At 38.6% G+C, this 20112-nt stretch overlaps 1 protein-coding gene across 18 annotated transcripts in view; it reads left to right on the top strand.

Moving 5' to 3' along the window:
• The window catches only part of SYNJ1 (synaptojanin 1), a 54808-nt gene that overhangs the window by 24181 nt on the left and 10515 nt on the right, over positions 1-20112 (top strand). For 7 of the 18 annotated variants that reach the window (XM_027648777.1, XM_027648776.1, XM_027648762.1 and 4 more), the window contains exons 12-26: positions 1185-1350; positions 2567-2590; positions 5888-6079; positions 6465-6549; positions 7766-7906; positions 8248-8440; positions 9646-9804; positions 11281-11437; positions 11781-11898; positions 12007-12222; positions 12887-12965; positions 13703-13865; positions 14515-14721; positions 15323-15451; positions 15995-16033. In XM_027648777.1, coding sequence (XP_027504578.1) covers positions 1185-1350; positions 2567-2590; positions 5888-6079; positions 6465-6549; positions 7766-7906; positions 8248-8440; positions 9646-9804; positions 11281-11437; positions 11781-11898; positions 12007-12222; positions 12887-12965; positions 13703-13865; positions 14515-14721; positions 15323-15451; positions 15995-16033 — 2068 coding nt within the window. The remainder of the gene's footprint in view (positions 1-1184; positions 1351-2566; positions 2591-5887; positions 6080-6464; positions 6550-7765; positions 7907-8247; positions 8441-9645; positions 9805-11280; positions 11438-11780; positions 11899-12006; positions 12223-12886; positions 12966-13702; positions 13866-14514; positions 14722-15322; positions 15452-15994; positions 16034-20112) is intronic. The other 11 variants (XM_027648778.1, XM_027648779.1, XM_027648764.1 and 8 more) reach the window with 3 other exon arrangements.

The following is a 20112-nucleotide window of genomic DNA, read 5'->3' on the forward strand; positions in this document are numbered from 1 at the left end:
ACCAGGTCACTACTCAATATGCTCTTGAGTACTCTGATAATCTATTTTAAAATGTAGATTTTTAGTTGTATTCTCATTTTTCAAATGAAAAGTTTGATGCTTGAAATTCTTCCATTTCTTACTCGTCACTTTGATTCTTCAAAGTCCAAGAGTACTTAGAAGTAAAAATATGAAAATTAAAGATAGGAGAAAAATTGTTTTGACCTTAAATGTGTTAATATACATTTCTATTCTGAAAACCAGTCCCTTTTAAAGTATTACAATACTCGTTACATCTAACTCCTTACCTACTCTTTCTTTTGCTTTCTCTGGGTTCCTTTCAATTAATTGCCTGGTTTGTGAACGGTGAGTGTGTTTTTGGATCATAAGTTGTACATTGTCTGCCAGGAAAGGAGCACATCCCATCAAAATCCTACTGCAGTAGTGTGAGCCCTACGCCTCATCCACATTGTCTGCCAAAACTCATGGTGCCAGTTTACTTCTACTTAGCCTTGCAAAAAGAGTAGTTTCTTCCTTGTTGTCTAGTACAATTTGTACAACTAAATCCTAGGGTAGTTTTTTAAGCTTTTGTCTTTTTTCCTTATGAATTTAAGAGGCCTTCATGAACAATGCCTGTAGCCATTGATTTGTGTCTGTGTTCCTTCTGGGATACTGCATGAGACTTGCATGTTATTTTCAAAAGTTACAGGGTCTTAATAAATTGAAGCCATCTCTGTTTTTAACATGGATATTTCAGAATGTGAATTCTGAACATGTATATGTGCATATACATATATATTCATGTATCATGGCATTTGAACTCAAGTGCTCATCTCTCACTATTTGGGGAAAAGCCCAAAATCCCTATTATGGTCTATATGTGACACAATATGAAATTAATTTTTGAAGACCTAAGGTTTAGGGAAAAAAATGATTCCCCTCCCTGCAGTATTTTATTTAATTTCTTTTAAATCTGCTTGTTAGATGTGCCTTGAAGGTATTACTGTGTTGTTTAGCATTTGGGGGTGGGGGGACAGCACACATGGTAGGGTAGGCTCAGGAAACTTTATTTAACACTTAAAGAAGGAAATTGCCTTAAGCTTTAAAATCATTAACACAGTTTACATAGATGCTACTGAATATTGCCAATGTTATTGTGAGCAGTGTCCAACATAAAATATTTTATACATGTTCCTCCCTAACAGGCTGGAAAGCTGAAGGATGGTGCTCGTTCTGTGACCAGAACGATCCAAAATAACTTTTTTGATAGCTCCAAGCAGGAGGCCATTGATGTTTTGTTATTGGGAAATACCCTAAATAGTGATTTAGCAGATAAAGCACGGGCTCTCTTAACCACCAGCAGTTTACGCGGTATGTGTCTTTCAGGATTTTAATCTGTCTCGTAACTATTTGGTGTAAGAAAGCTGTATGGAGTTTGTTTTCAAAGCACTATTGGAAGTATAAATGCTGTTTTATGTTCTCTTGGCTTATTAAACAATGAAAGTTACTTCTGCTTTACTAATAGCGCCAAACTAGCATGCTGCAGTAATTTCTTTACCTGTGTGTTATTTGTGGGTGAAATTCTATGTCAGAATCAGAGAGAGACCCACAAGAAATTCTGCTTGTGCAGAGCAGCCATGTGGGACTTGGGGTTCTGGTTCCAGGAAAGTGGTTCCCCTCCTCAGAACAGGGAGCTGAACCAGAATCCTGCATCCCCAAAAAGGTGTATAGCCTCCATGGTCCCCAGGACTACAGTCAGTGCCATCCCTCTGTAGGTCTGATGGGCAAGGAAGTAGTGAGTCAGGTGTAGGGCTGTGGTCAAAACACTCTCGTGGGATATAAAACACAGAGAAGCTCATAGTTGAGTCTTCTTTCCAAGAACACCATGTGTTCTAAATGGTGGGTTATTGCAAGGTTTTAGGGATTAATAACATTCTAAAATTTTCCTTCTAATTTTTTTTTCATTCTCCTGGACACTTCTCAACCTAGAATGAGGAAAAGTGTGTCAAAGCTTTGGTGCAAATCTCTGGCACAAGACGAAAATCCTTGCCCAATTGTAGTCTTCATCTTGTGGGCCCATGTCTTCATCCAATGTGGAACCTGAAAGGGTGTTTTTCTCCCATTTCTTTAGCACAAGGTTTCATGTTATTGTAACTTTCCTTGTATCTGAAACCTGCTAAATTGGCCTCACCTCAGCATTAGTTGAAAGTTGTTTTCATTTCTTCTCACTTTCTCTGGGAATGCAAGCTGTCCTTTCCATATTTGCAGCTCCTGGCAGCTGAGGAGCATTAATCCCTTTTCACTGAACAGAATGTGTCTGCGTTCACTGCTAGGTGGCAAATTAACTAGCAGGGTACTTCATCATGTGTAAATCCATTCTTAATAAAGCAAGAAAAGAGAATTTGTTAATCCTGTTGTGAAACTTTGTAGATTTTGCAGCATAAAAGATGTGCTTTAACTGATGCAAATGGTTATGTATGATAAATTGTGTGTTACAGCATGTTCTCTCACGTATTGCTGGAAAATTCTAAAAAGCAATAACTTATTTGACTAATCTTTTCTTGTTTTCTTCTTGCTGCACCCGTAGTTTCAGAGCAATCATTACAATCAGGTAGAGTATAGTAAATTAAACTGTAAATACCTGACCAGCTGTTTTTCTTCTCTGACTTCTTTCTCATGTCTGTGTAATATTTGGTTGTGGGCTCATATTTTCCTGACAGTGTTTGCATCTATGCAGTCCTGTGCCCCAACATCCTTTAATCCAAGAAAAGCCCTTTAATCCAAGAAAAGTGAGAATACAAGAGGTGAAAAATGCTGCAGTGTGCTTGAGTGTGAGTTGGAAATGAGGCAACCAATTCTTTGGGTTTTATTTTTTGCAAATGTAGAGGAATTTGCCTTTTTATCTGCTTTGGAAGCTTCTGTGTTTTTGTTCAGGGTGAGAGGTAAAATTCTTCAATACAATTTGTAACTCCATCTTATTTGCTGTCAGAATGCTCCACCTGCTTGTGTTCTTGCAGGAGACAGGCTGATTTTGTACTATCTCCCAGCAAAGGTTAATGCTGCGCTGGAAGGATTTGAAATAACTTGCTGGCACTTGTGTTTTGTGGAGCAGAAGTCCAGTCAAACTCCCTGAGATTTAATCACCTCTGCAGGTGACACAAAGGGAAAATGTTAGAGCATCTCTTGAGGTTAAACTCTCATGAAGGCAAAGCTTGAGGAGGGAGCTTTTTAGGCAACTCTTCATCTCCTACTTATAGACATGCCAGTAATATCCTGACAAATGTCCCCGATGTTGAGCTTAAAATATGGAGGATTCAGAAATTCTGAATTTTCTGATTCTTAGTGGAGATTCTCCTTTTTGATGTTACTTAAGCTGTTTGCCTGAAGCTGCTTCATTAGGGGAGATAGGATATAGACATATTCCATATTTTGAAGGAAGAGCTGCAAGTACTTGTCAGCTGTGTAATGCTTCATCATCTCCTTGTTCCCAGAAACTATTATTTAAAATAAAATATTCCTAATGCTCCTCTATGGAGATTTTACTGCATAATTTTGAGGAAATTAAAATGACCTTTACACTTGTCAACTTTGCTTTTCCTATATGTGTTTTACTCTAACTACTTAACTCTTAGTGAGTACCTCAAGAATGAAATCCGAGTCATGGGTAATATACACCTGAAATTGTCTGATTCACTGGCATTTTGTCAGTGTTAAAAGTTTTTATTGAAATAACCAGTCACATTGTCATTGATGGTGTTACCTTCTAGCTTATAACTCAGGAAGAGTGATACAAGTCAACTATTTTTTAGCATTTCAAGATTTCACCTGGATACAGATTGCATATATTCAAACATTACTACAGGAATTGGGATGTTGTAATTCCATCAAGTTCAGTTGCACGGAATATCCCCCACAGAATATTAAATTGGCATTCCCTTTGTTAAACTGATTTCCAAATGTCTGTTTGCCTAGTAAGAGCAGCAGTTATTTTTCCTGCAAAATAACAGAAAATGTAATTGACTGGATTTTTGACAGAATGAGGCACAGTTTTTCTGAAAAGATAAATAGCTAGAAATGTGTAGGAAAATCATACTTGCAGGGGGCTCAGGAGTTCTGAAAAGCAACTGGTTCACTCAGTATTTGGGAAAACAGATGATTTAAAAAAAATTATTTATGCTAATTTATAAAAAGTGCCATTTTACAATTTAGAAAGCTTGCTAGTTTAAAGATAAGAATTGCCTGTTTGTAATAAGCATGTTGTCAGTTCCCTCCTAAAGTCAGACTCTAACGTGGTAAGGCTCTTCATGTTAGGGCTTTATGACAGTGTCATGAAGCTTTTCTTAGAAGCTGCTGGGTAGCAACTCTGAATGATTTGGAGTAAATATTTAAAATAAAGCTGAAAAGTGCTAAATTTTCAAAAGAAAAAGAAGAAACTGGACAGAATAATGAGTCCAAATTCTGATACTAAAACTTTCTCAGAGTACTACAAAGGCTACTCTGTGCAAACCTTCAGAGATGCCTGCGATGCTGTTTGGGTTCTTTGGGTACTTGGATGTGTTGTGGCTACAACACTGCTGAGATTGGTTTCCCCTCAGTGGTCAGGTCCTGGGTTGCTCCTGTCCTTGACCCTTGGCAGCTCTTCAGGCATGTGCTGCACTTGTTGGCTTGCATTACCTTGTGTGTAGGCCCAGTCAGAAGTAGACTCGGTATCTGGCTCTCACTTGAAGTTGTCAAGTGTTCTGTTGGCTCCTTGTTGTTTTCCAGGCTTCATTTCCCTGGATTATGATGAGGAAAGCATGATCCCAAGCATGGTCTGCTTGTAGTACCCCCAAGAGACACCAACCAGTTCACTGTCTTTTCTCTATGATTACCCTTCTATGGATATATGGTTTGTTCAGCAGGGAAAGAGCTCACAGCCAACAAATACAATATAATATTTTCTTCTCTTGTTTCCAGTTTGTTTCAAACCCATGAGAGCTAAAGAATCTGTGATTTTTGTTTTACCCAGGTAGCCAAGATTCCGTAGCAAATTTTAAGGTGGCAAACTTAAAGAGAATAGCTGAAAAGACAGCAGCAGCTCACTAATCATCTTATTTAGGGGATTTTAATGAAAATATTGTGCCCAGTAGCTGACTATTTTGCAAGACAGCAACAAGTGAAGGGAAGAATTCCATCTAATATTGTTTATATGATTCTCTCGGAATCTTATAACAATGAGAGCATTCAAAATAGGTATTTTACCTAAACGATATTAATTTACCTGACCATTGAATCAGCTGCTTCGTTTCTGTATTTCCCACAATGTCCTTTACACATGTATTGTTCCTCTCTCTCCCGTCTAGCAGATAAAAACAAGGCACAGGGAAAGGCTGATGGGACAGAGAAATGAATTTATTTGTTTTGAATCCCAGCCTACCTTCCTCACTAAAGCAGAACTTTAGGAATTCAGCTGACCTAAAAAGTAATTCAGATTTGTGGCTTACATAGACATACTCTACACTTCCAGAAATGAATATATCTGCAAGTTGGTTCTGTAATAGAAATTGGATTTCATAAATGTAATCTGTGAAAATGATGTTGGTATGTATGAAAAATAGTGGTTTCCCTAGAGAATCACAGATAAGGTGAAAGAATGACAGATATTTATAAAACATGAAAATTATGTTTCCTTCATGTATTATTTATCTACATATTATTTTGAACAAATTGCTGCTGTTTTTCAATCAGTCAATGTCCTACCCAGACCAGGAATGTCTGTAAGGGACATTTTCCTCTGGGAAAGCTACTTTCCTCCTCCTTCAACAGCTTAACTTTCTCTGTGTCTGTGCATGTATATGGGAAAGATCTCATTGCCAAGTTTTCTGAAGAAACATTCTGTATAAAAACATCTTTTCAAATGTTTTTGCAGCATCTGTAAAAGTGCTGAAGAGTATGTGTGAGAACTTTTATAAGTATGCAAAACCGAAAAAGATCCGAGTGTGTGTTGGGACGTGGAACGTCAACGGGGGGAAGCAGTTCCGGAGTATTGCCTTCAGAAATCAGACCCTCACTGACTGGCTGCTGGATGCACCAAAGTTAGCTGGGATCCATGAATTCCAAGGTAGAGTTTTTATTCTGTCTTTTTTTCCTTGAAAACTCTGATTTTCCGAATTAGATCATGAATATTAAAATAGGTGTCACAGAAGCATAGAATGTCTTGGGTTAGAAGGGACATTAGACACCATCCAGTCTCACCCCCTGCCATGGGCAGGGACACCTTTCACTAGACCAGTTTGCTCCAAGCCCCATCCAACCTGGCCTTGGACACTTCCAGGGATGGGGCAGCCACAGCTTCTCTGGGCAACCTGTGCCGGGATCTCATCACCCTCACAGGGAAGAATTTCTTCCCAAGTAAAGAATTTCTTACTAAATTTAATATATATATGACGTCTTGCATCTTCAGTTAATTAGAAAGGACAAATAGGTATTTTCATGTTTCCCTGCAGATCGCAAAAACAAGCCTGTGGACATATTTGCCATTGGGTTTGAAGAAATGGTGGAGTTAAATGCAGGAAACATTGTGAATGCCAGGTGGGTGTTACAATCCATACAGGACTAGTTTGGTTGATAACCTTGTTTTTTGAGTAAAATATTATTTAAAATTTTGTTTTCTCCCGTTTTGTGCTGGTTTGGATTAGTCTGGATTAGTTTTTTACTGTATTCTGGTTCTCTCTCCCAATTTCTGTGCTGGGATTGCAGACTTCATCTCAGCTTTCCCTAGCAAAGCTGTGATCACTTAGATCATGTATAATGTAATCTCACGGATCCAAATAGTCAGCACTTGACTATATTTTGGATTGCACCTCCAGCAGCTCCTCAGCTTTTTCCTGTGTTTAATTTAGCTCTGGTGTTCTTGTACTGCTGGGGAATGGCAAATCCTGTGAAAATCTTTCCAAAAACATGTGTCATTATATAGTGTCTTGCACCAGGTTGTGATCTGGATAAAGCAAGGCTTCCTTTCATCCTGTCAGTTTTTACTGCCATTCCATTAACTACATGGATGTGTTATTGTGGAGTTTGGATTTTTCACCTCTTGCAGAGTGGGTTATGGAAATACGTTTTTCCCAGTGGTGGGTGATACCAGTGATAAATGTGTGTGTAGTCCTAGGGCCATATTCCTTTTGCCCATTGTTTTCTCTGCCTGCATTGCTGGTTTACTGGTATTAGGTAAGCTCTAACTCCTTGGGAAGAGCACCTAAAGCCTATAATGCTGTAACTTTTGCATGGGCTTTTGTCTTGAGTACCAAGTAGCAGCTTGTCATCCCTTGATTTCACACTGTGTCTACTTAATGCTGTTTCCAGGCCTGATATTTTTCATTTATATCCAATGCTAGTTCTAAAAACCAGGGCCTGTTATGCCTTCAAGCAGGTTTCTTCTGGATCTCAGTCCATGGACAACTTTTTTCCAATATTGACTGAGCTGTAGGCTGGGAAGTAACTCCCTGGGAAAATTCTTAGGTTTTGCTCTTGTAATCTAGGCTCAGAAATACAGGAAAGATAATGTCTGTGGTGTTGGAAAAAGTGAAGCAGCATTTGTAGAGGCAGAATTTGAATGATGATGTCATGACAGTCTAGAGCCCGTCTCTCTGCTGGGAGACATTTGAGCACCATTCCCAACTTGGCTTTGGCTTACTGCCCCAAGAGTTAGTTGAGATCATTGGATGAAGTTTATTCAACTCAATCAACAGTCAGGAACCTGCTTAATTTGATTTATTTTAAAACTGGCATTTTTCATCTCACTGCTTAGCACAACCAACCAGAAGCTCTGGGCTGCTGAGCTGCAGAAGACTATCTCAAGAGATTACAAGTACGTGCTCCTGGCCTCTGAGCAGCTGGTGGGTGTCTGCCTCTTCGTGTTCATCAGGCCCCAGCACGCCCCTTTTATCAGGTCAGTGGGCACAGCTGTTCCCAGACTGGGTCACCTCCAGCTCGCCTTGTGTTGCAGGATAACACACAAATGTACCCAGGAGCATGTGGGGCTCTGAAGGAGTTGTTCCATCTTCTGGGGAAGTAGTTAAATTCTTCTATCTTAGCTTTTAAATGCCTTGTGAGTCACCAAGAAAGCTTGAAAAGCTGAACTTTTATCCTGTTACCTGTTCAGTAGCTGTTGGCATTTTTTAAAGCCAGCCCCATGGCTGAAAGAACGATATGAGAATGTTCTTTTCCCAGCCCACAGTCATACTCAGACACACGTGTACCGTGTTTTTGAAAGTTGTTTCACTCTTTCAGGGATGTTGCTGTTGATACTGTGAAAACAGGCATGGGAGGAGCCACTGGGAACAAAGGTGCTGTGGCCATTCGGATGCTGTTCCACACCTCCAGCCTCTGCTTTGTCTGCAGCCACTTTGCTGCAGGGCAGTCCCAGGTTAAAGAGAGAAACGAAGACTTCGTAGAAATTTCTCGCAAACTTGGTTTTCCAATGGTAAGCAAGTGTTCAAATTCCACAACGAATGAGAAGTAAAATGCTTGGGGCTCCAACAGTGTCATCCAAAAGCTCCATTTGTAATTTTCCCCCTCCCCAGATTCCTGTGAAGATCAGATTTCCTTGGGTTAGAGGTCTCAGAGATAATTAAGTTCCCGTAACTTTTATTAAAATAGGAGACTGCATAAAGAATAGACCTTTCCCGTGCAATGCCTGAGAGAGATGATGAAGCACAAGTTCACCTGCATTAGGAATTAAGGATTTAGCATGGGAAAGAGACCTTTTAGATCCCTGACATGTGGTAGAACTTTTGTAGGCACTGGAGTTAATCAGCTATGAGAAAAAAATCCGTAGGAAAACAGCATTGTTTTCAGTACACAGGAATGATTTTTGCTAACAATTCCATGCCATGTTCTCATAAAGGATTATCAAACACCAAGTAAATACTTAAAATTTTTATCAGTGCAACAAAGTGCTTCCTTGAGACTTAAAGATGTTTTAAATTTTGTAGTCAAATTGTCCTTTGTTAGTCTGTATGGCACTGTGCAGTTTTACAGGTTTTTTTGATTTCTAAATTTATCCCAATGGTCATGTTTCAGTTTTCCTTGAAAGTACTGCATCCATCAGTTTCCTAAATGTGCTTTTTTAATCTGCCAGTGCATCTGCTTGGATTAATTTATGGGCAGTGGAAAAATCAAAACAAAGGGGGAAGTAAAAGTTCTCACTTCAGACCTTAGGCTTTGCTTAACGTAACAGAGCCCTTATGTCTCTCCCTAGCTATGAAAACTGGATGTAACTGAAAAGTCTTCAATTAAATCTGAATAATAAAGCCCTTGATTTGCAGTTTGTCAGGAGATTGTGCCACAAAATCCCAGGGGAGTGTTTTGGTTTTGTGACAGAGGCAGCAGTCATCGCCTTGGAGCTGACTTCTGAAACAGGAGTAGGAAGATGAAAAATTTTAGAATCCAATACAGATGATTCATGCTTCTTTAGAAACAGAAACCCTTCTCTCGTGTTCTGTATATGTGAACACCGTATCCTGGCTGTGTTGTTCTAACCATACCAAACACTGAGATGTATTTCACTTATTCTTATCAACTGGAAATTACATGTATTTTACAGATGAAAACTGAACTTCTGCACCAAGAAGTAGTAAATTTGTCACCTGGTTGCTTTTATCTTACTTTAGTGCTTCTGCTTTCCAGGGAAGGATGCTCTTTTCCCATGACTATATTTTCTGGTGTGGTGACTTCAATTATCGAATAGATATGGCCAATGAGGAGGTGAAGGAGCTGATACGACAACAGAACTGGGATCCCCTCATAGCAGGAGACCAACTTATCAATCAGAAAAATTCTGGACAGGTATCTTGAAATGTTACCAATACTTCAGAATACTTCGTTTTCCTCTTTGGCTTTAGCAGTTCTCTGTGGTGATTCTGTAAATCTGTATCCTCAGCACTGGTTTTGCTAATTAAAATATTTTTTGTTTTATCAGGTGCAACTACTTAAAAAAATGTATTTGTAGAAGTTCTTCTGCTAATGTTACTCTTTACTTAAGTTGCTGCAGTAATAGATCTGATGCTGTTACTGCTAGAAAAAGCAGTAGTCCAAATGGTGCCTTTTTATTTACAAAGAAAACAGGGAATAACAAAGTCTGAGGAAAGCTTCTGCTTTTAGATTTGTATGGTTTCTTAGGAGGCAGCATGTAGCAGTGAAAGGAAGAGTATAAGTAGGTTAAGAAATAATTACTGAAGGCAAACAAATTGTCTCAGAAGTTGTGGAACTTCTGGCGTTCTGACACTGATCTTCTGACATAGACTTTTAAATTCACTGGATTTCAAGTTGTATTTCCAACAAGAAAAGCAGCCAACCTGTCACTTGATGCAGATTTGATTGTAAGATCCAAGTCAGATTTATATTTTACAGATTTCTGAAGTGAAGTAAAACTAACTCATGAGATTGAACCCGAGAATGGAGCTTGTTAAGTTAACTAAGGTTTTAGCTTGTGTCCAGCTTAAACACTCGTGTCTTGTGTCAGCTGGTTGTGTGTTTCTGTGTTGCAGAAGCCTCCCTGAGGGAGTTTTTGATTCCTTTCAGTGACACTATCTCTAAATATGTGACAGATAATGTCACATACTGCCTCTTTTTATTCTGTTTTCCTATTTGCTCGAGAAGAAATGGTGATATTATCTCTAGTATTTCAGTCCATATTGAATATATTAATGACTTTTTATTTTTTCCTTTTTTTAAAACTCCTAATATTTGGTGAGGCATCTTGTGTCAGCTTTTCCCTGGAAGTGTTCAAGGCCAGGTTAGATGGGACCCTGAGCAGCCTGATCTAGTGAATGGCATCCCTGCCCATGGCAAGGGTTTGGAACCAGATGATCTTTAAGGTCGCTTCCAACCCAAACCAGTCTGCGATTCTATGAATCTGCAGGAATGCTTGGTACATAAAATATAAATCTTAATTCCCAACTTTTACTGACACAGGAACAACTAAGCACCTAATTAAAGTGGTGTGTGTTCTGGGTGACCTCCAGTGAGGTCACACTGAACAGTAGGTTGCTCGTAACCCTGGGTTTAAAGATATAAATGTTGACACACTTCTGTTTATTGGTGATTGTCTGGGTCACTATTTAGTCATAGTGGCAAATGTAGAATGTTTTCAGCAGATAAAATGTGGAGAAGGATTCATATAGCCAAATGACTTTTTTATTTTTATTTTGAGATGTCTGTGCAGGGTTTCACTGTTAGAATAGAGAATTCTGATTGGTTTCAAGCTGTTTCCCATCTGTTTCTGTCTTCTGGCGTGACATGTAACAGCTTCGTCTCTTGCAGATTTTTAGGGGATTTTTGGAAGGGAAGATAAATTTTGCTCCTACCTACAAGTATGATCTGTTCTCTGATGACTACGACACCAGTGAGAAGTGTCGCACACCAGCGTGGACAGATCGGATCCTGTGGAGGAGGAGAAAATGGCCCTTTGACCGATCAGGTTTTAGTGTTTCTTTCAATTGTTTAAAATACTCTTTTAACTGGCTTAGAGAATCCATTTAAGTGACATTCACAGTGCCAGTGATTCTGGGCTTGGTAAGAGACAGAACACTTAAAACAGCATCTTCAATAAAGGCAGTGATGCTGAACAGAGGGTCAAGACTCAGATCCCAGTTACTGACATTTCAGTAGTGCAAAAGGAACTTGTGGAGTTTTTTTCTGTAAAACACTCGGTTTGGGTTTACTTTCTATGATTTTTTTTTTCTTTTTACAAAAGCTTATTTTTAAAGCACATTCTTGCAGTCACTGTGTTTTTCCCCTTTTGTTTTCATTGTTGAGTGTAGCTGAAGACCTGGATCTCCTGAATGCAAGTTTTCACACTGACACTAACGTCCCCTATACATGGAATCCTGGCACTTTGTTGCACTACGGAAGAGCAGAGCTGAAAACATCCGATCATAGGTTTCAGTTTTATTTTATACATTACTTCCTAAGATTTAATACTTGTGTTGTATATTTTGTTGCTCAGATACACTGCTAACAGGCTTTTCTTGTGTGTTTTTTTCCAAGGCCTGTTGTTGCACTGATTGACATCGACATATTTGAAATTGAAGCAGAAGAGAGACAAAAAGTGTATAAGGAGGTGATTGCAATGCAAGGACCACCTGATGGGACTGTAATGGTCTCCATCAGAAGTTCTTCAGCAGAAGAAAACTATTTTGATGATAACTTGATTGATGATCTTCTTCAAAAATTTGCAAGCTATGGCGAAGTTATACTTATAAGGTTAAAAAAACCTTTTTACTTTTAATCTCTATTCATAGAATCACAGACTGGTTTGAATTGGGAGGGACCTTAAAGCTCATCTTGTTCCACTCCCTGCCATGGGAAGGGACACCTTTCACTAGACCAGGTTGCTCCAACCCCCATCCAACCTGGCCTTGGATACTTCCAGGGATGGGGCAGCCACAGCGTCTCTGGGCAACCAGTGCCAGGGCCTCACCACCCTCACAGCCAAGAATTCCTTCCCAATAGCCCATCTAGCAGTGCCCTCTGGCAGTGGGAAGCCACTCCCCCTTGTCCTATCTGGAGCAAGTCCAAAATTGTTCCCACCTATTTCCTGAATAAAGTTACTTTCTTAGAGAGCATTTCAATTATGGTCTGCTTCATTTTTAACATTTAGATTTCAACTTCAGTGTCTTTACAATTAGTTTTACATGCCTGTAAGTGTCTCAGTTTTCAGACATATTTTTTCCAGATACTCTTTTATTTTTGATATAGAGCATCATGTGGTTTTATACAAATGTTGTACTCTAAAATTAGGTCAGTAGTTTTAAATAAACTGAAAATGAGAGGATCCCTGTGCATGTTGCCTTTTCACTAAGCTGTCAATTGAACTATTAAGTGTAGTGGTATTTTGTTTAGTTATTGTTTCCAATGAACTTTGCAGGTTTGTGGAAGACAAGATGTGGGTAACGTTTTTGGAAGGAAGCTCTGCTTTGAATGTTATGAATTTGAATGGTATTGAGGTAATGTAAAAATTACTGAATTTTCATATATCAAGAGAAATTCTGGCATTTTAGGGACTACTTGAGTGGGTTGGGGGTTTTATTTGTTTGTCTTTAATTCTTAGAAGTTTTTTCCATTCCATACCAGTCTGTTGCATCACCTTTTTTTTTTTCTTTTGGTAGCCACATAGCATTATGTTGAGTTTCAAAAGCCAAATGAGAGAAGTATCACTCTTAATTTATTTTTAGGAGAAGGACTGTTAGAAAAATGAAGTTCCCATACTGAGAGGCATCTTTATCAAATGAGGGGTTTGGGGTTCTCTTTATGATTTAAAAAGCAGAATTTTTATTGGGGATTTTTTAGAATGAACAAGTTTAACATATTTATAGCCTGCAGTTTATTAAAAATTCAGCACTTCTGTACTGCAATCACTGAAAAATGTTAAAAAAACCCAGAAGCTTTCTGATGAACTGAAAAGGGAAATCTTGAGACAAGTTGTTAGTTTTTCTATAGAAAAATGTTAAATAGTTCTAATTAACAGTTTAAACTACATAAATGTAGTTAATTACCAAAATGAAGTGAGAAGCATAATTATTTTTGTGACATGTCAGTGCCATTGTTTAGTCCCAGAAATCACGATAACCTTATTTGTGATATTTTCAGTAGTTATTTTTTAAATTTTTAAATGTAGAATGCTGAGTTTTAATGCCTTTACTCTTAATTTCTGTTTTGTGCATACGTTTTTTTTGCAATTCAGCTACAAGGACGGATTATAAACATAAATTTGAAAAATCCAGATTGGATCAAAAGTTTGGAAGATGAAATGAATCTGGAAAAGATTAATATTGGGCTGCCTTCATCAACAAGCTCCACTTTGCTTTGTGAAGATGCTGAAGTTACTGCAGATTATGATATGGAAGGTTTGTTGAGATAAACCATTCCTCATTTTGAAATGTACCTGATGGTAGAGAAACCTAGAAGTCAGGGAGGAAAGGGTTGTTATGGTCTTATTGGAGTTATTGATGGGATAGTTATCTGGTTTAGGCATTTTGAATAACAGCATAAAACATTCTAAATTGACAGTTTACTCTTCAAAGGCACATCCACATTGAGCCTTTTTTTTAAACACCATTGTACTTTTTTCAAGCAGAAGCTGTTACAAACAGCAGATATCTTGGAATCCACTGCTCAGCCTTCTGGAGAAAAAATAAAGCTTGCCATGTATTGCAAAGCAAGGGAATAATTTTTGCAAAGGTCTTCTTTGTAAAACTGATTGTTTCTTAGATTAATCAACATTACAGTTGCCATGCTGTTATATAAAGCTTTAACATGTACCTGTAGTATATATTGTGCATTTGAAGCATTTTAAACTGGTTTGAATGCACATGCATCCTTTGTGTGTAATTTTATGATGTAAGAAGCATACTTAGGTTGTTGAGCTAATTCCTTTGAAATTTAGGACTTTTTTGCATAAAATCCCATGCCCAGAATCAGTTTATAATTCCTCCACTTTTTTTAAAAAAAGTAACTGTTGATCCCCTTTTCTTTATTGGGGAATTTGTTATTCAGGGGACATTGATGACTACAGTGCTGAAGTAGAAGAAATCCTTCCTCAGCATCTACAGCCAACTTCGAGCTCAGGGCTTGGAACCTCCCCCAGCTCTTCCCCACGTTCCAGTCCCTGCCAGTCTCCCACACTGTCAGATGGACCCACGCTCCCAGTGAGGCCCAGCCGAGCCCCAGGAAAAACTCCTGGACCTCCTGTTTCCACACACGGTGTGTACTGATCACATTGCTCCACTGCCTCAGGCACTGCTGTATGAAAGTTCTGTTCCAACGTGTCCACGGAATCCTGGTTCACTCCAGGCACAGTCTTTCCTTTCAATCTGTACTCCTGTCAGTTCTGAGATGTAAATTGTAATCAGTACTTCTGTGAATTGGGTGTATAATAGAAAACTTCCTTTGAGACACAACCTTTTTTTATTGACAAAGTGAACACAATTATGGTATTTGGAATGGCTTCTAAAAGACTTTGTTTCAATGTAATGTAGAGTAACTTTTACAAAGACTGCTCAAATGCCCTCAGGGTTCTCTTTGTAGCATTTTTTTTCCAGAGCACTCAGTTCATGGGTAAGGGTCAAAATTGAAATTGGGAATGCTTCACTTTGTAAGAATGTTGAGGATTTCATGAAAAGCATAAACTTATTAAAACACATGAGACAAAAATCTTGGTTTAGCAGATCTTCTTTTCATCATTGATTTTTTTTCCTTTTTTTTTTTTTTTTTTATCCTATCACAGAAACTTCTGAATCGTTATTTCCAGTACTGGGGACTGACAGGGATTAATTTTTGCATTGTTTTCTATCACATCTTTCAGCTGAATTTCAGGCTGGTGCCCAGCAGAAAGAGCCTCCTCAGAGCCTGGAGCCGAAGCGTCCTCCGCCCCCTCGTCCTGTTGCTCCTCCTCCGCGTCCTGCTCCACCCCAGAGGCCACCTCCACCCTCAGGTAGTGTGGGGACCTGTGCCAGGTGCTCAGGAATATTTTGTTTCAAGTCTGTGAGATGAACTTGAAAGTTTGGGCCTAAAATGTTTAGTTGGTACATTTAATAGCAATAACAGCATGGGTAATAACAGTATTTTTCAACACCATTTAAATATTATTAGTGAATTAAGTTTTTTATAAACTTATTTTCACAGTTTTAAAAATGTGGGCTTCCTACAGCAATGTTTAGTCAACATCTTCATTTTTTATAGCATCTTCATTTTTAAATATAAATAATCTCGTGCATTCATTGGTTTATATTTCTTTAATTTTGGCATCTGTATGTATGCATTTTATCATGTCCACGTTTTTAATGTAGACTTCATTTGGATCATCTGAAAAGGTGAACAATTGAGCACTACAAGAAACTGGATGTTCAGAAGCATATGGGCAACATAGTTAATAACAGCTGACCCTTGTAATTTTTAACTTTCTCATTCTTTCTCTTCCCTCCTACTGTACTGATATTTTTCATTATTGCTGCATTCATTTCTAAAATACTGTCAGGCGGTAGGAGTCCTGCACCTGCTAGAAAAGAATTTGGAGGTAATGATTTTAATTGTTTTCCAGTATGACTGCGTAGCAAAACTGCTGTGGTGATCTGTTGTGACAATACTTAACGTGATGATTTCCAAAGGTATAAAAATGGGTCATTCTTAATGTCATAGAAATGGATAACTCTTGAATGTCAATATAATTTCTGTCTTGGGGTTTGTCCCCATCTCTGAATTATATCTGACTTTTTAGTGAAATAATATTTGTCCAGAAGCTGGTACATTATAGTCTGAGATTAAAGCTGTCCCAGGTTTTTATTACTTTGTCCTGGTTGGAATACACCCAGCTGACTTTTCTGTGGAAGCTGGAACTTGTCTGTAGTTGTAGAAAGGAGAGCTTTTTTCCTCACAAGCTATGTCAAGGAGCATAATTAAATGGCTTGTAATTGTAGCTACTTGCAGTAATTATCCATTAATTAATTGTTTAAATTGAAGCTACTGCTGATCTGGCTCAGTTGCCCCAATTAACAGAGATCTCCAAATCATGGAGTTGTATTTGTCTCCGTGCTGAACTCTGATATATGGGTAGTTTACTTTCTGCTTCCAAGTCTGGAATGTGCTCTTAAGCCCTTCCTTAGAGACATGAAATGTCCTCCATAGTTCCTGCAATTACTGTGTATTTCAGAAACACAAACTTAGAAAAGGAGTTTATCTTGTTACTTTGAAGGAGAGCTACAGGTCTTTACAAAATAACAAAATCCTGACAAAATTCTCCCCTAATTCCTTGTCACACATTGAGCTGTCCTGCTTGGACTTAAATCAACTCAATACATGGGATAGGGGGAAAACTGCTCATGGCTCTGAAATACTTCTCTGAAATACCCCTCAGTTGGTAGGAAAGAAGTTTTTTTGAGAACATGATTCAGAAGTTTTGAGCAATCTTGGAAAATAAATAAACTGTTTTACATGGTCTATAAATATCAACCAACTTACTCTGATGTCAGGCAAAAATGTATGTGGCTCCTAAATACTATTATGGAGGGGAGTAGGGTTTTATGCCTAAGGGATAATAATTCAAATGAGTTAAAATGCAGAAGTTTTAGGAAATAGTTTATACATCACACTCAACATAGGTGAGATATAATTCATTGCACTTCAGTCCTGTACAGCTTTATGTGCACTGACACAATCCTGTTTGCCTGGTCTGTCTCAATTGTGCCAAGACTAGTCTCCTTTTTTTATCCTCTTTCCCAACACAGCTTTCCATAAAGAATTGTAACTTGCATAAAACTTGCCTTTTATGCAGTCATTTGAGATTGTAGTATATTTCTTTTTCATATATTATTCAGACCTAAAGTTCTTCACCTTTTCTATCCTCTTCATTTTCCACTCATGGTGTACATGTATAAGGCATAATATTGCTTTTCAACGGTACCTGAGCTCAGCACAGGGCTAGAACCAGAATAAGTGTCCTAGTGGGTTACTCTGCTTGGGGAAAGGGCACCTGTTTCTCTTCCCTAGAAGAAAGGCTCCTAAAGCCCTGTGAAAATAACCCTGTGTACTGTATAAGTGGATGAAACTTTGGTTGTAGACTTCTGTAGCACATGCAAAGGGACATTGATCACGTCTTTAACATGTTGTGCGTTTTAAATGTTACTTCTCCCCTTCGTATTTTGACTTTTTTTTGCCAAGTGCTTTACTCCCTTCAACGCCCATAACATTTTTTCTAATAGCTCAGTGTGCTTTGAAGATGAGAGGAGGATTTGGACATCAAAATGTTTTAGAATTTGGTCATATTTGACATTTAAGGAAATGAGGCTCTGCACTCATTGCCAAGGCTTAACAAAGTGCAGACTTTTCATACAGTAATAAAAAAAATTTTCACTGAACTGCAAGCTCTCAGTTGTTCATAGTTAAAAATTAAAATGTCACACTGTTTACCCAAGACTTTTTTAATACATTACAGATTAAATTCTTACAGAACATTAAAAATTATAAAGGCTGCTAAGTGTCAATTGAGTTAAAAAATAACATTTGCGGCTGGTTTGTTTTTTTCTTTAATAGTACTAGTCAGATTTTTCCTGATTGTTGCAGTTACCATTGGTTTAAACTGTTAAAATGGGTTTAAGATTAAGAGAGTACACAGTATTTTCAGTGTGTGCAATAATTTGGGTGAAATGCATTACATTTTCACTGTGATTATCCCCCAAATAAATAAAATGAACCTAGAGAATACAGTAATACAGTTGGCATTAAAAGAAATGTAAGTATGTTAAGCTGTGAAAACACTTGCACTCAAGCAGCAAGTACTGATTAGATTACTCTGCTATTTATAGTCCCTCGTTAAACTTAGCCCTGCAAGAACCATTCCACATCTTTATTTTTCACCTGTAGCTTTGGGGTTCGTTTTGCAGAGCAGAGTCCAGGTTGTTGGGGTTAATCAGGATATGGCAGTCAGTTTGAAAAAGCTTTTTTTGTTTAAAGATGGGAAAAGCACCTTTCTTCTTGCTGAAGAAGAAATGTTGAGTGATGGAGAAAACAGGAAACCTTAATGCTACAACAGTAAATGCACTGTCCAAATGCAGGCAAGGGGCCTGGATTTCATATGTATGTATAAACACACATATATATATGCACGTTTTACTTTATTGGAAGTCAGGGTTACATTATTTTCCATTAAATGTCATCTTTGAAAAACATGAAGTGTTTGTCTGAAGGATGTCAGGGCATAAGTTACAGGCTGTTTCTGTGTAAATCCAACCCCTTTCCTTAAAATACTATGTAAAACAACTACGTGATATCTTTTCTTGGAAAGTCCTATGTCAAACTGCAGTAGAGATTTCAAGCTCCAGACAGACAACAGTCAGTTTAAAATGAGACCCACAAATGTGTTTCAGGTTCAGATGTACATTTTTCGCTGTGCATAAGATTAAAATATTCCTATACTGCCTATTGTGATCCCAGCACCATAATTTTGCTTTATCACTGTTGAAGAGTGTTACTAGTAAGTGAAATTTCAGGTATTTTGCCCTTTATGCCCTTTCACTTCCATGTATTGAATATTTTTAAATTTACAAAACCTTCTAAAATCCTGGTGCCCAGCAACCTTCCTCTGTATGGTGCACTGGCTTTAGTCATCATCCTGCATAAAACAAGATATGCTTAACAAAACCATGCTGACAATGCCTATTCAAAATGTGAGCTGAGCTGTGGGAAGGGAAGGTTCAGGAGATCTGTGGAATGAACAAACTAGTTCCCTGCTCTTGAAGAGAGAGGTTTCCTTGTGTCCATGGCCATCTGAGATGAACATTCAGCTTTATGTCTCTGTAACTAGCAAAGGTTCAGAGGGGTGTCCTGCGCTCTGCTGGACTGCTCTCCACCTCCCTTGATACTCCTCCAGTGACAGGTGGGCTTCCCATTGTCTTTCCCACTTTCTGTTCTCCCCAGGGTTTTCTCTGGGCTGTGTGGGAAAAGGGCAGAACTATGACCTGCAAGCAGTGGAATGTTCTTGGGCAATTTCCCCCCTGTGCTCCTTCACTGCTGCTTCTCTCACAGAGAACTTCACGGTCAGGAACTTTTGGGTGGAAATCTAATGGGAATTGGCAGAGCCTGGAGCTCACCCACAACAGATAACATATGCTGGGATGTCATGTCTTTGAACCAGATGTTCAGCCAAACCCTAGATCTGGTATCTCTGGAGACAATCACATTCCAGCCTCATCTGCAGCCTTCACTCTGCCCACTCCGAGTGACACCTCCACCCATATCTGACAGAATTCACAGATCACAGAGAGCTCTGAGCAGATCCCACACACTGGCATACGATGAGAAAGCAGGAGGCTGTGTCAGCACTAAGGCAGAATTTGATTTTCAGGTAGGCTTCCTGAACACTGGCTCCTTTTCTTCTTCTGGACTTGAACCGCTCCAGAGTTGCCAGATACCAGTTACTCTTTCCTTCAGGATTTCTCCTTGCATACTGTCTCTGCCATGCCATGTTTTTACCCTACAATTTTAGGGACCCAGTATACGCTCGATCACCTTGCAGAAATAGAACAACTCGCCATGGTTATGCATGATTGAAAGCCTGCTTTCTCTCAATGTGAACTGTAACACCAGGTGATGCAGCTCTCC

This window comes from Corapipo altera, unplaced genomic scaffold (assembly GCF_003945725.1).
Source record: "Corapipo altera isolate COAL_440 unplaced genomic scaffold, ASM394572v1 58, whole genome shotgun sequence".
NCBI lineage: Eukaryota > Metazoa > Chordata > Aves > Passeriformes > Pipridae > Corapipo > Corapipo altera.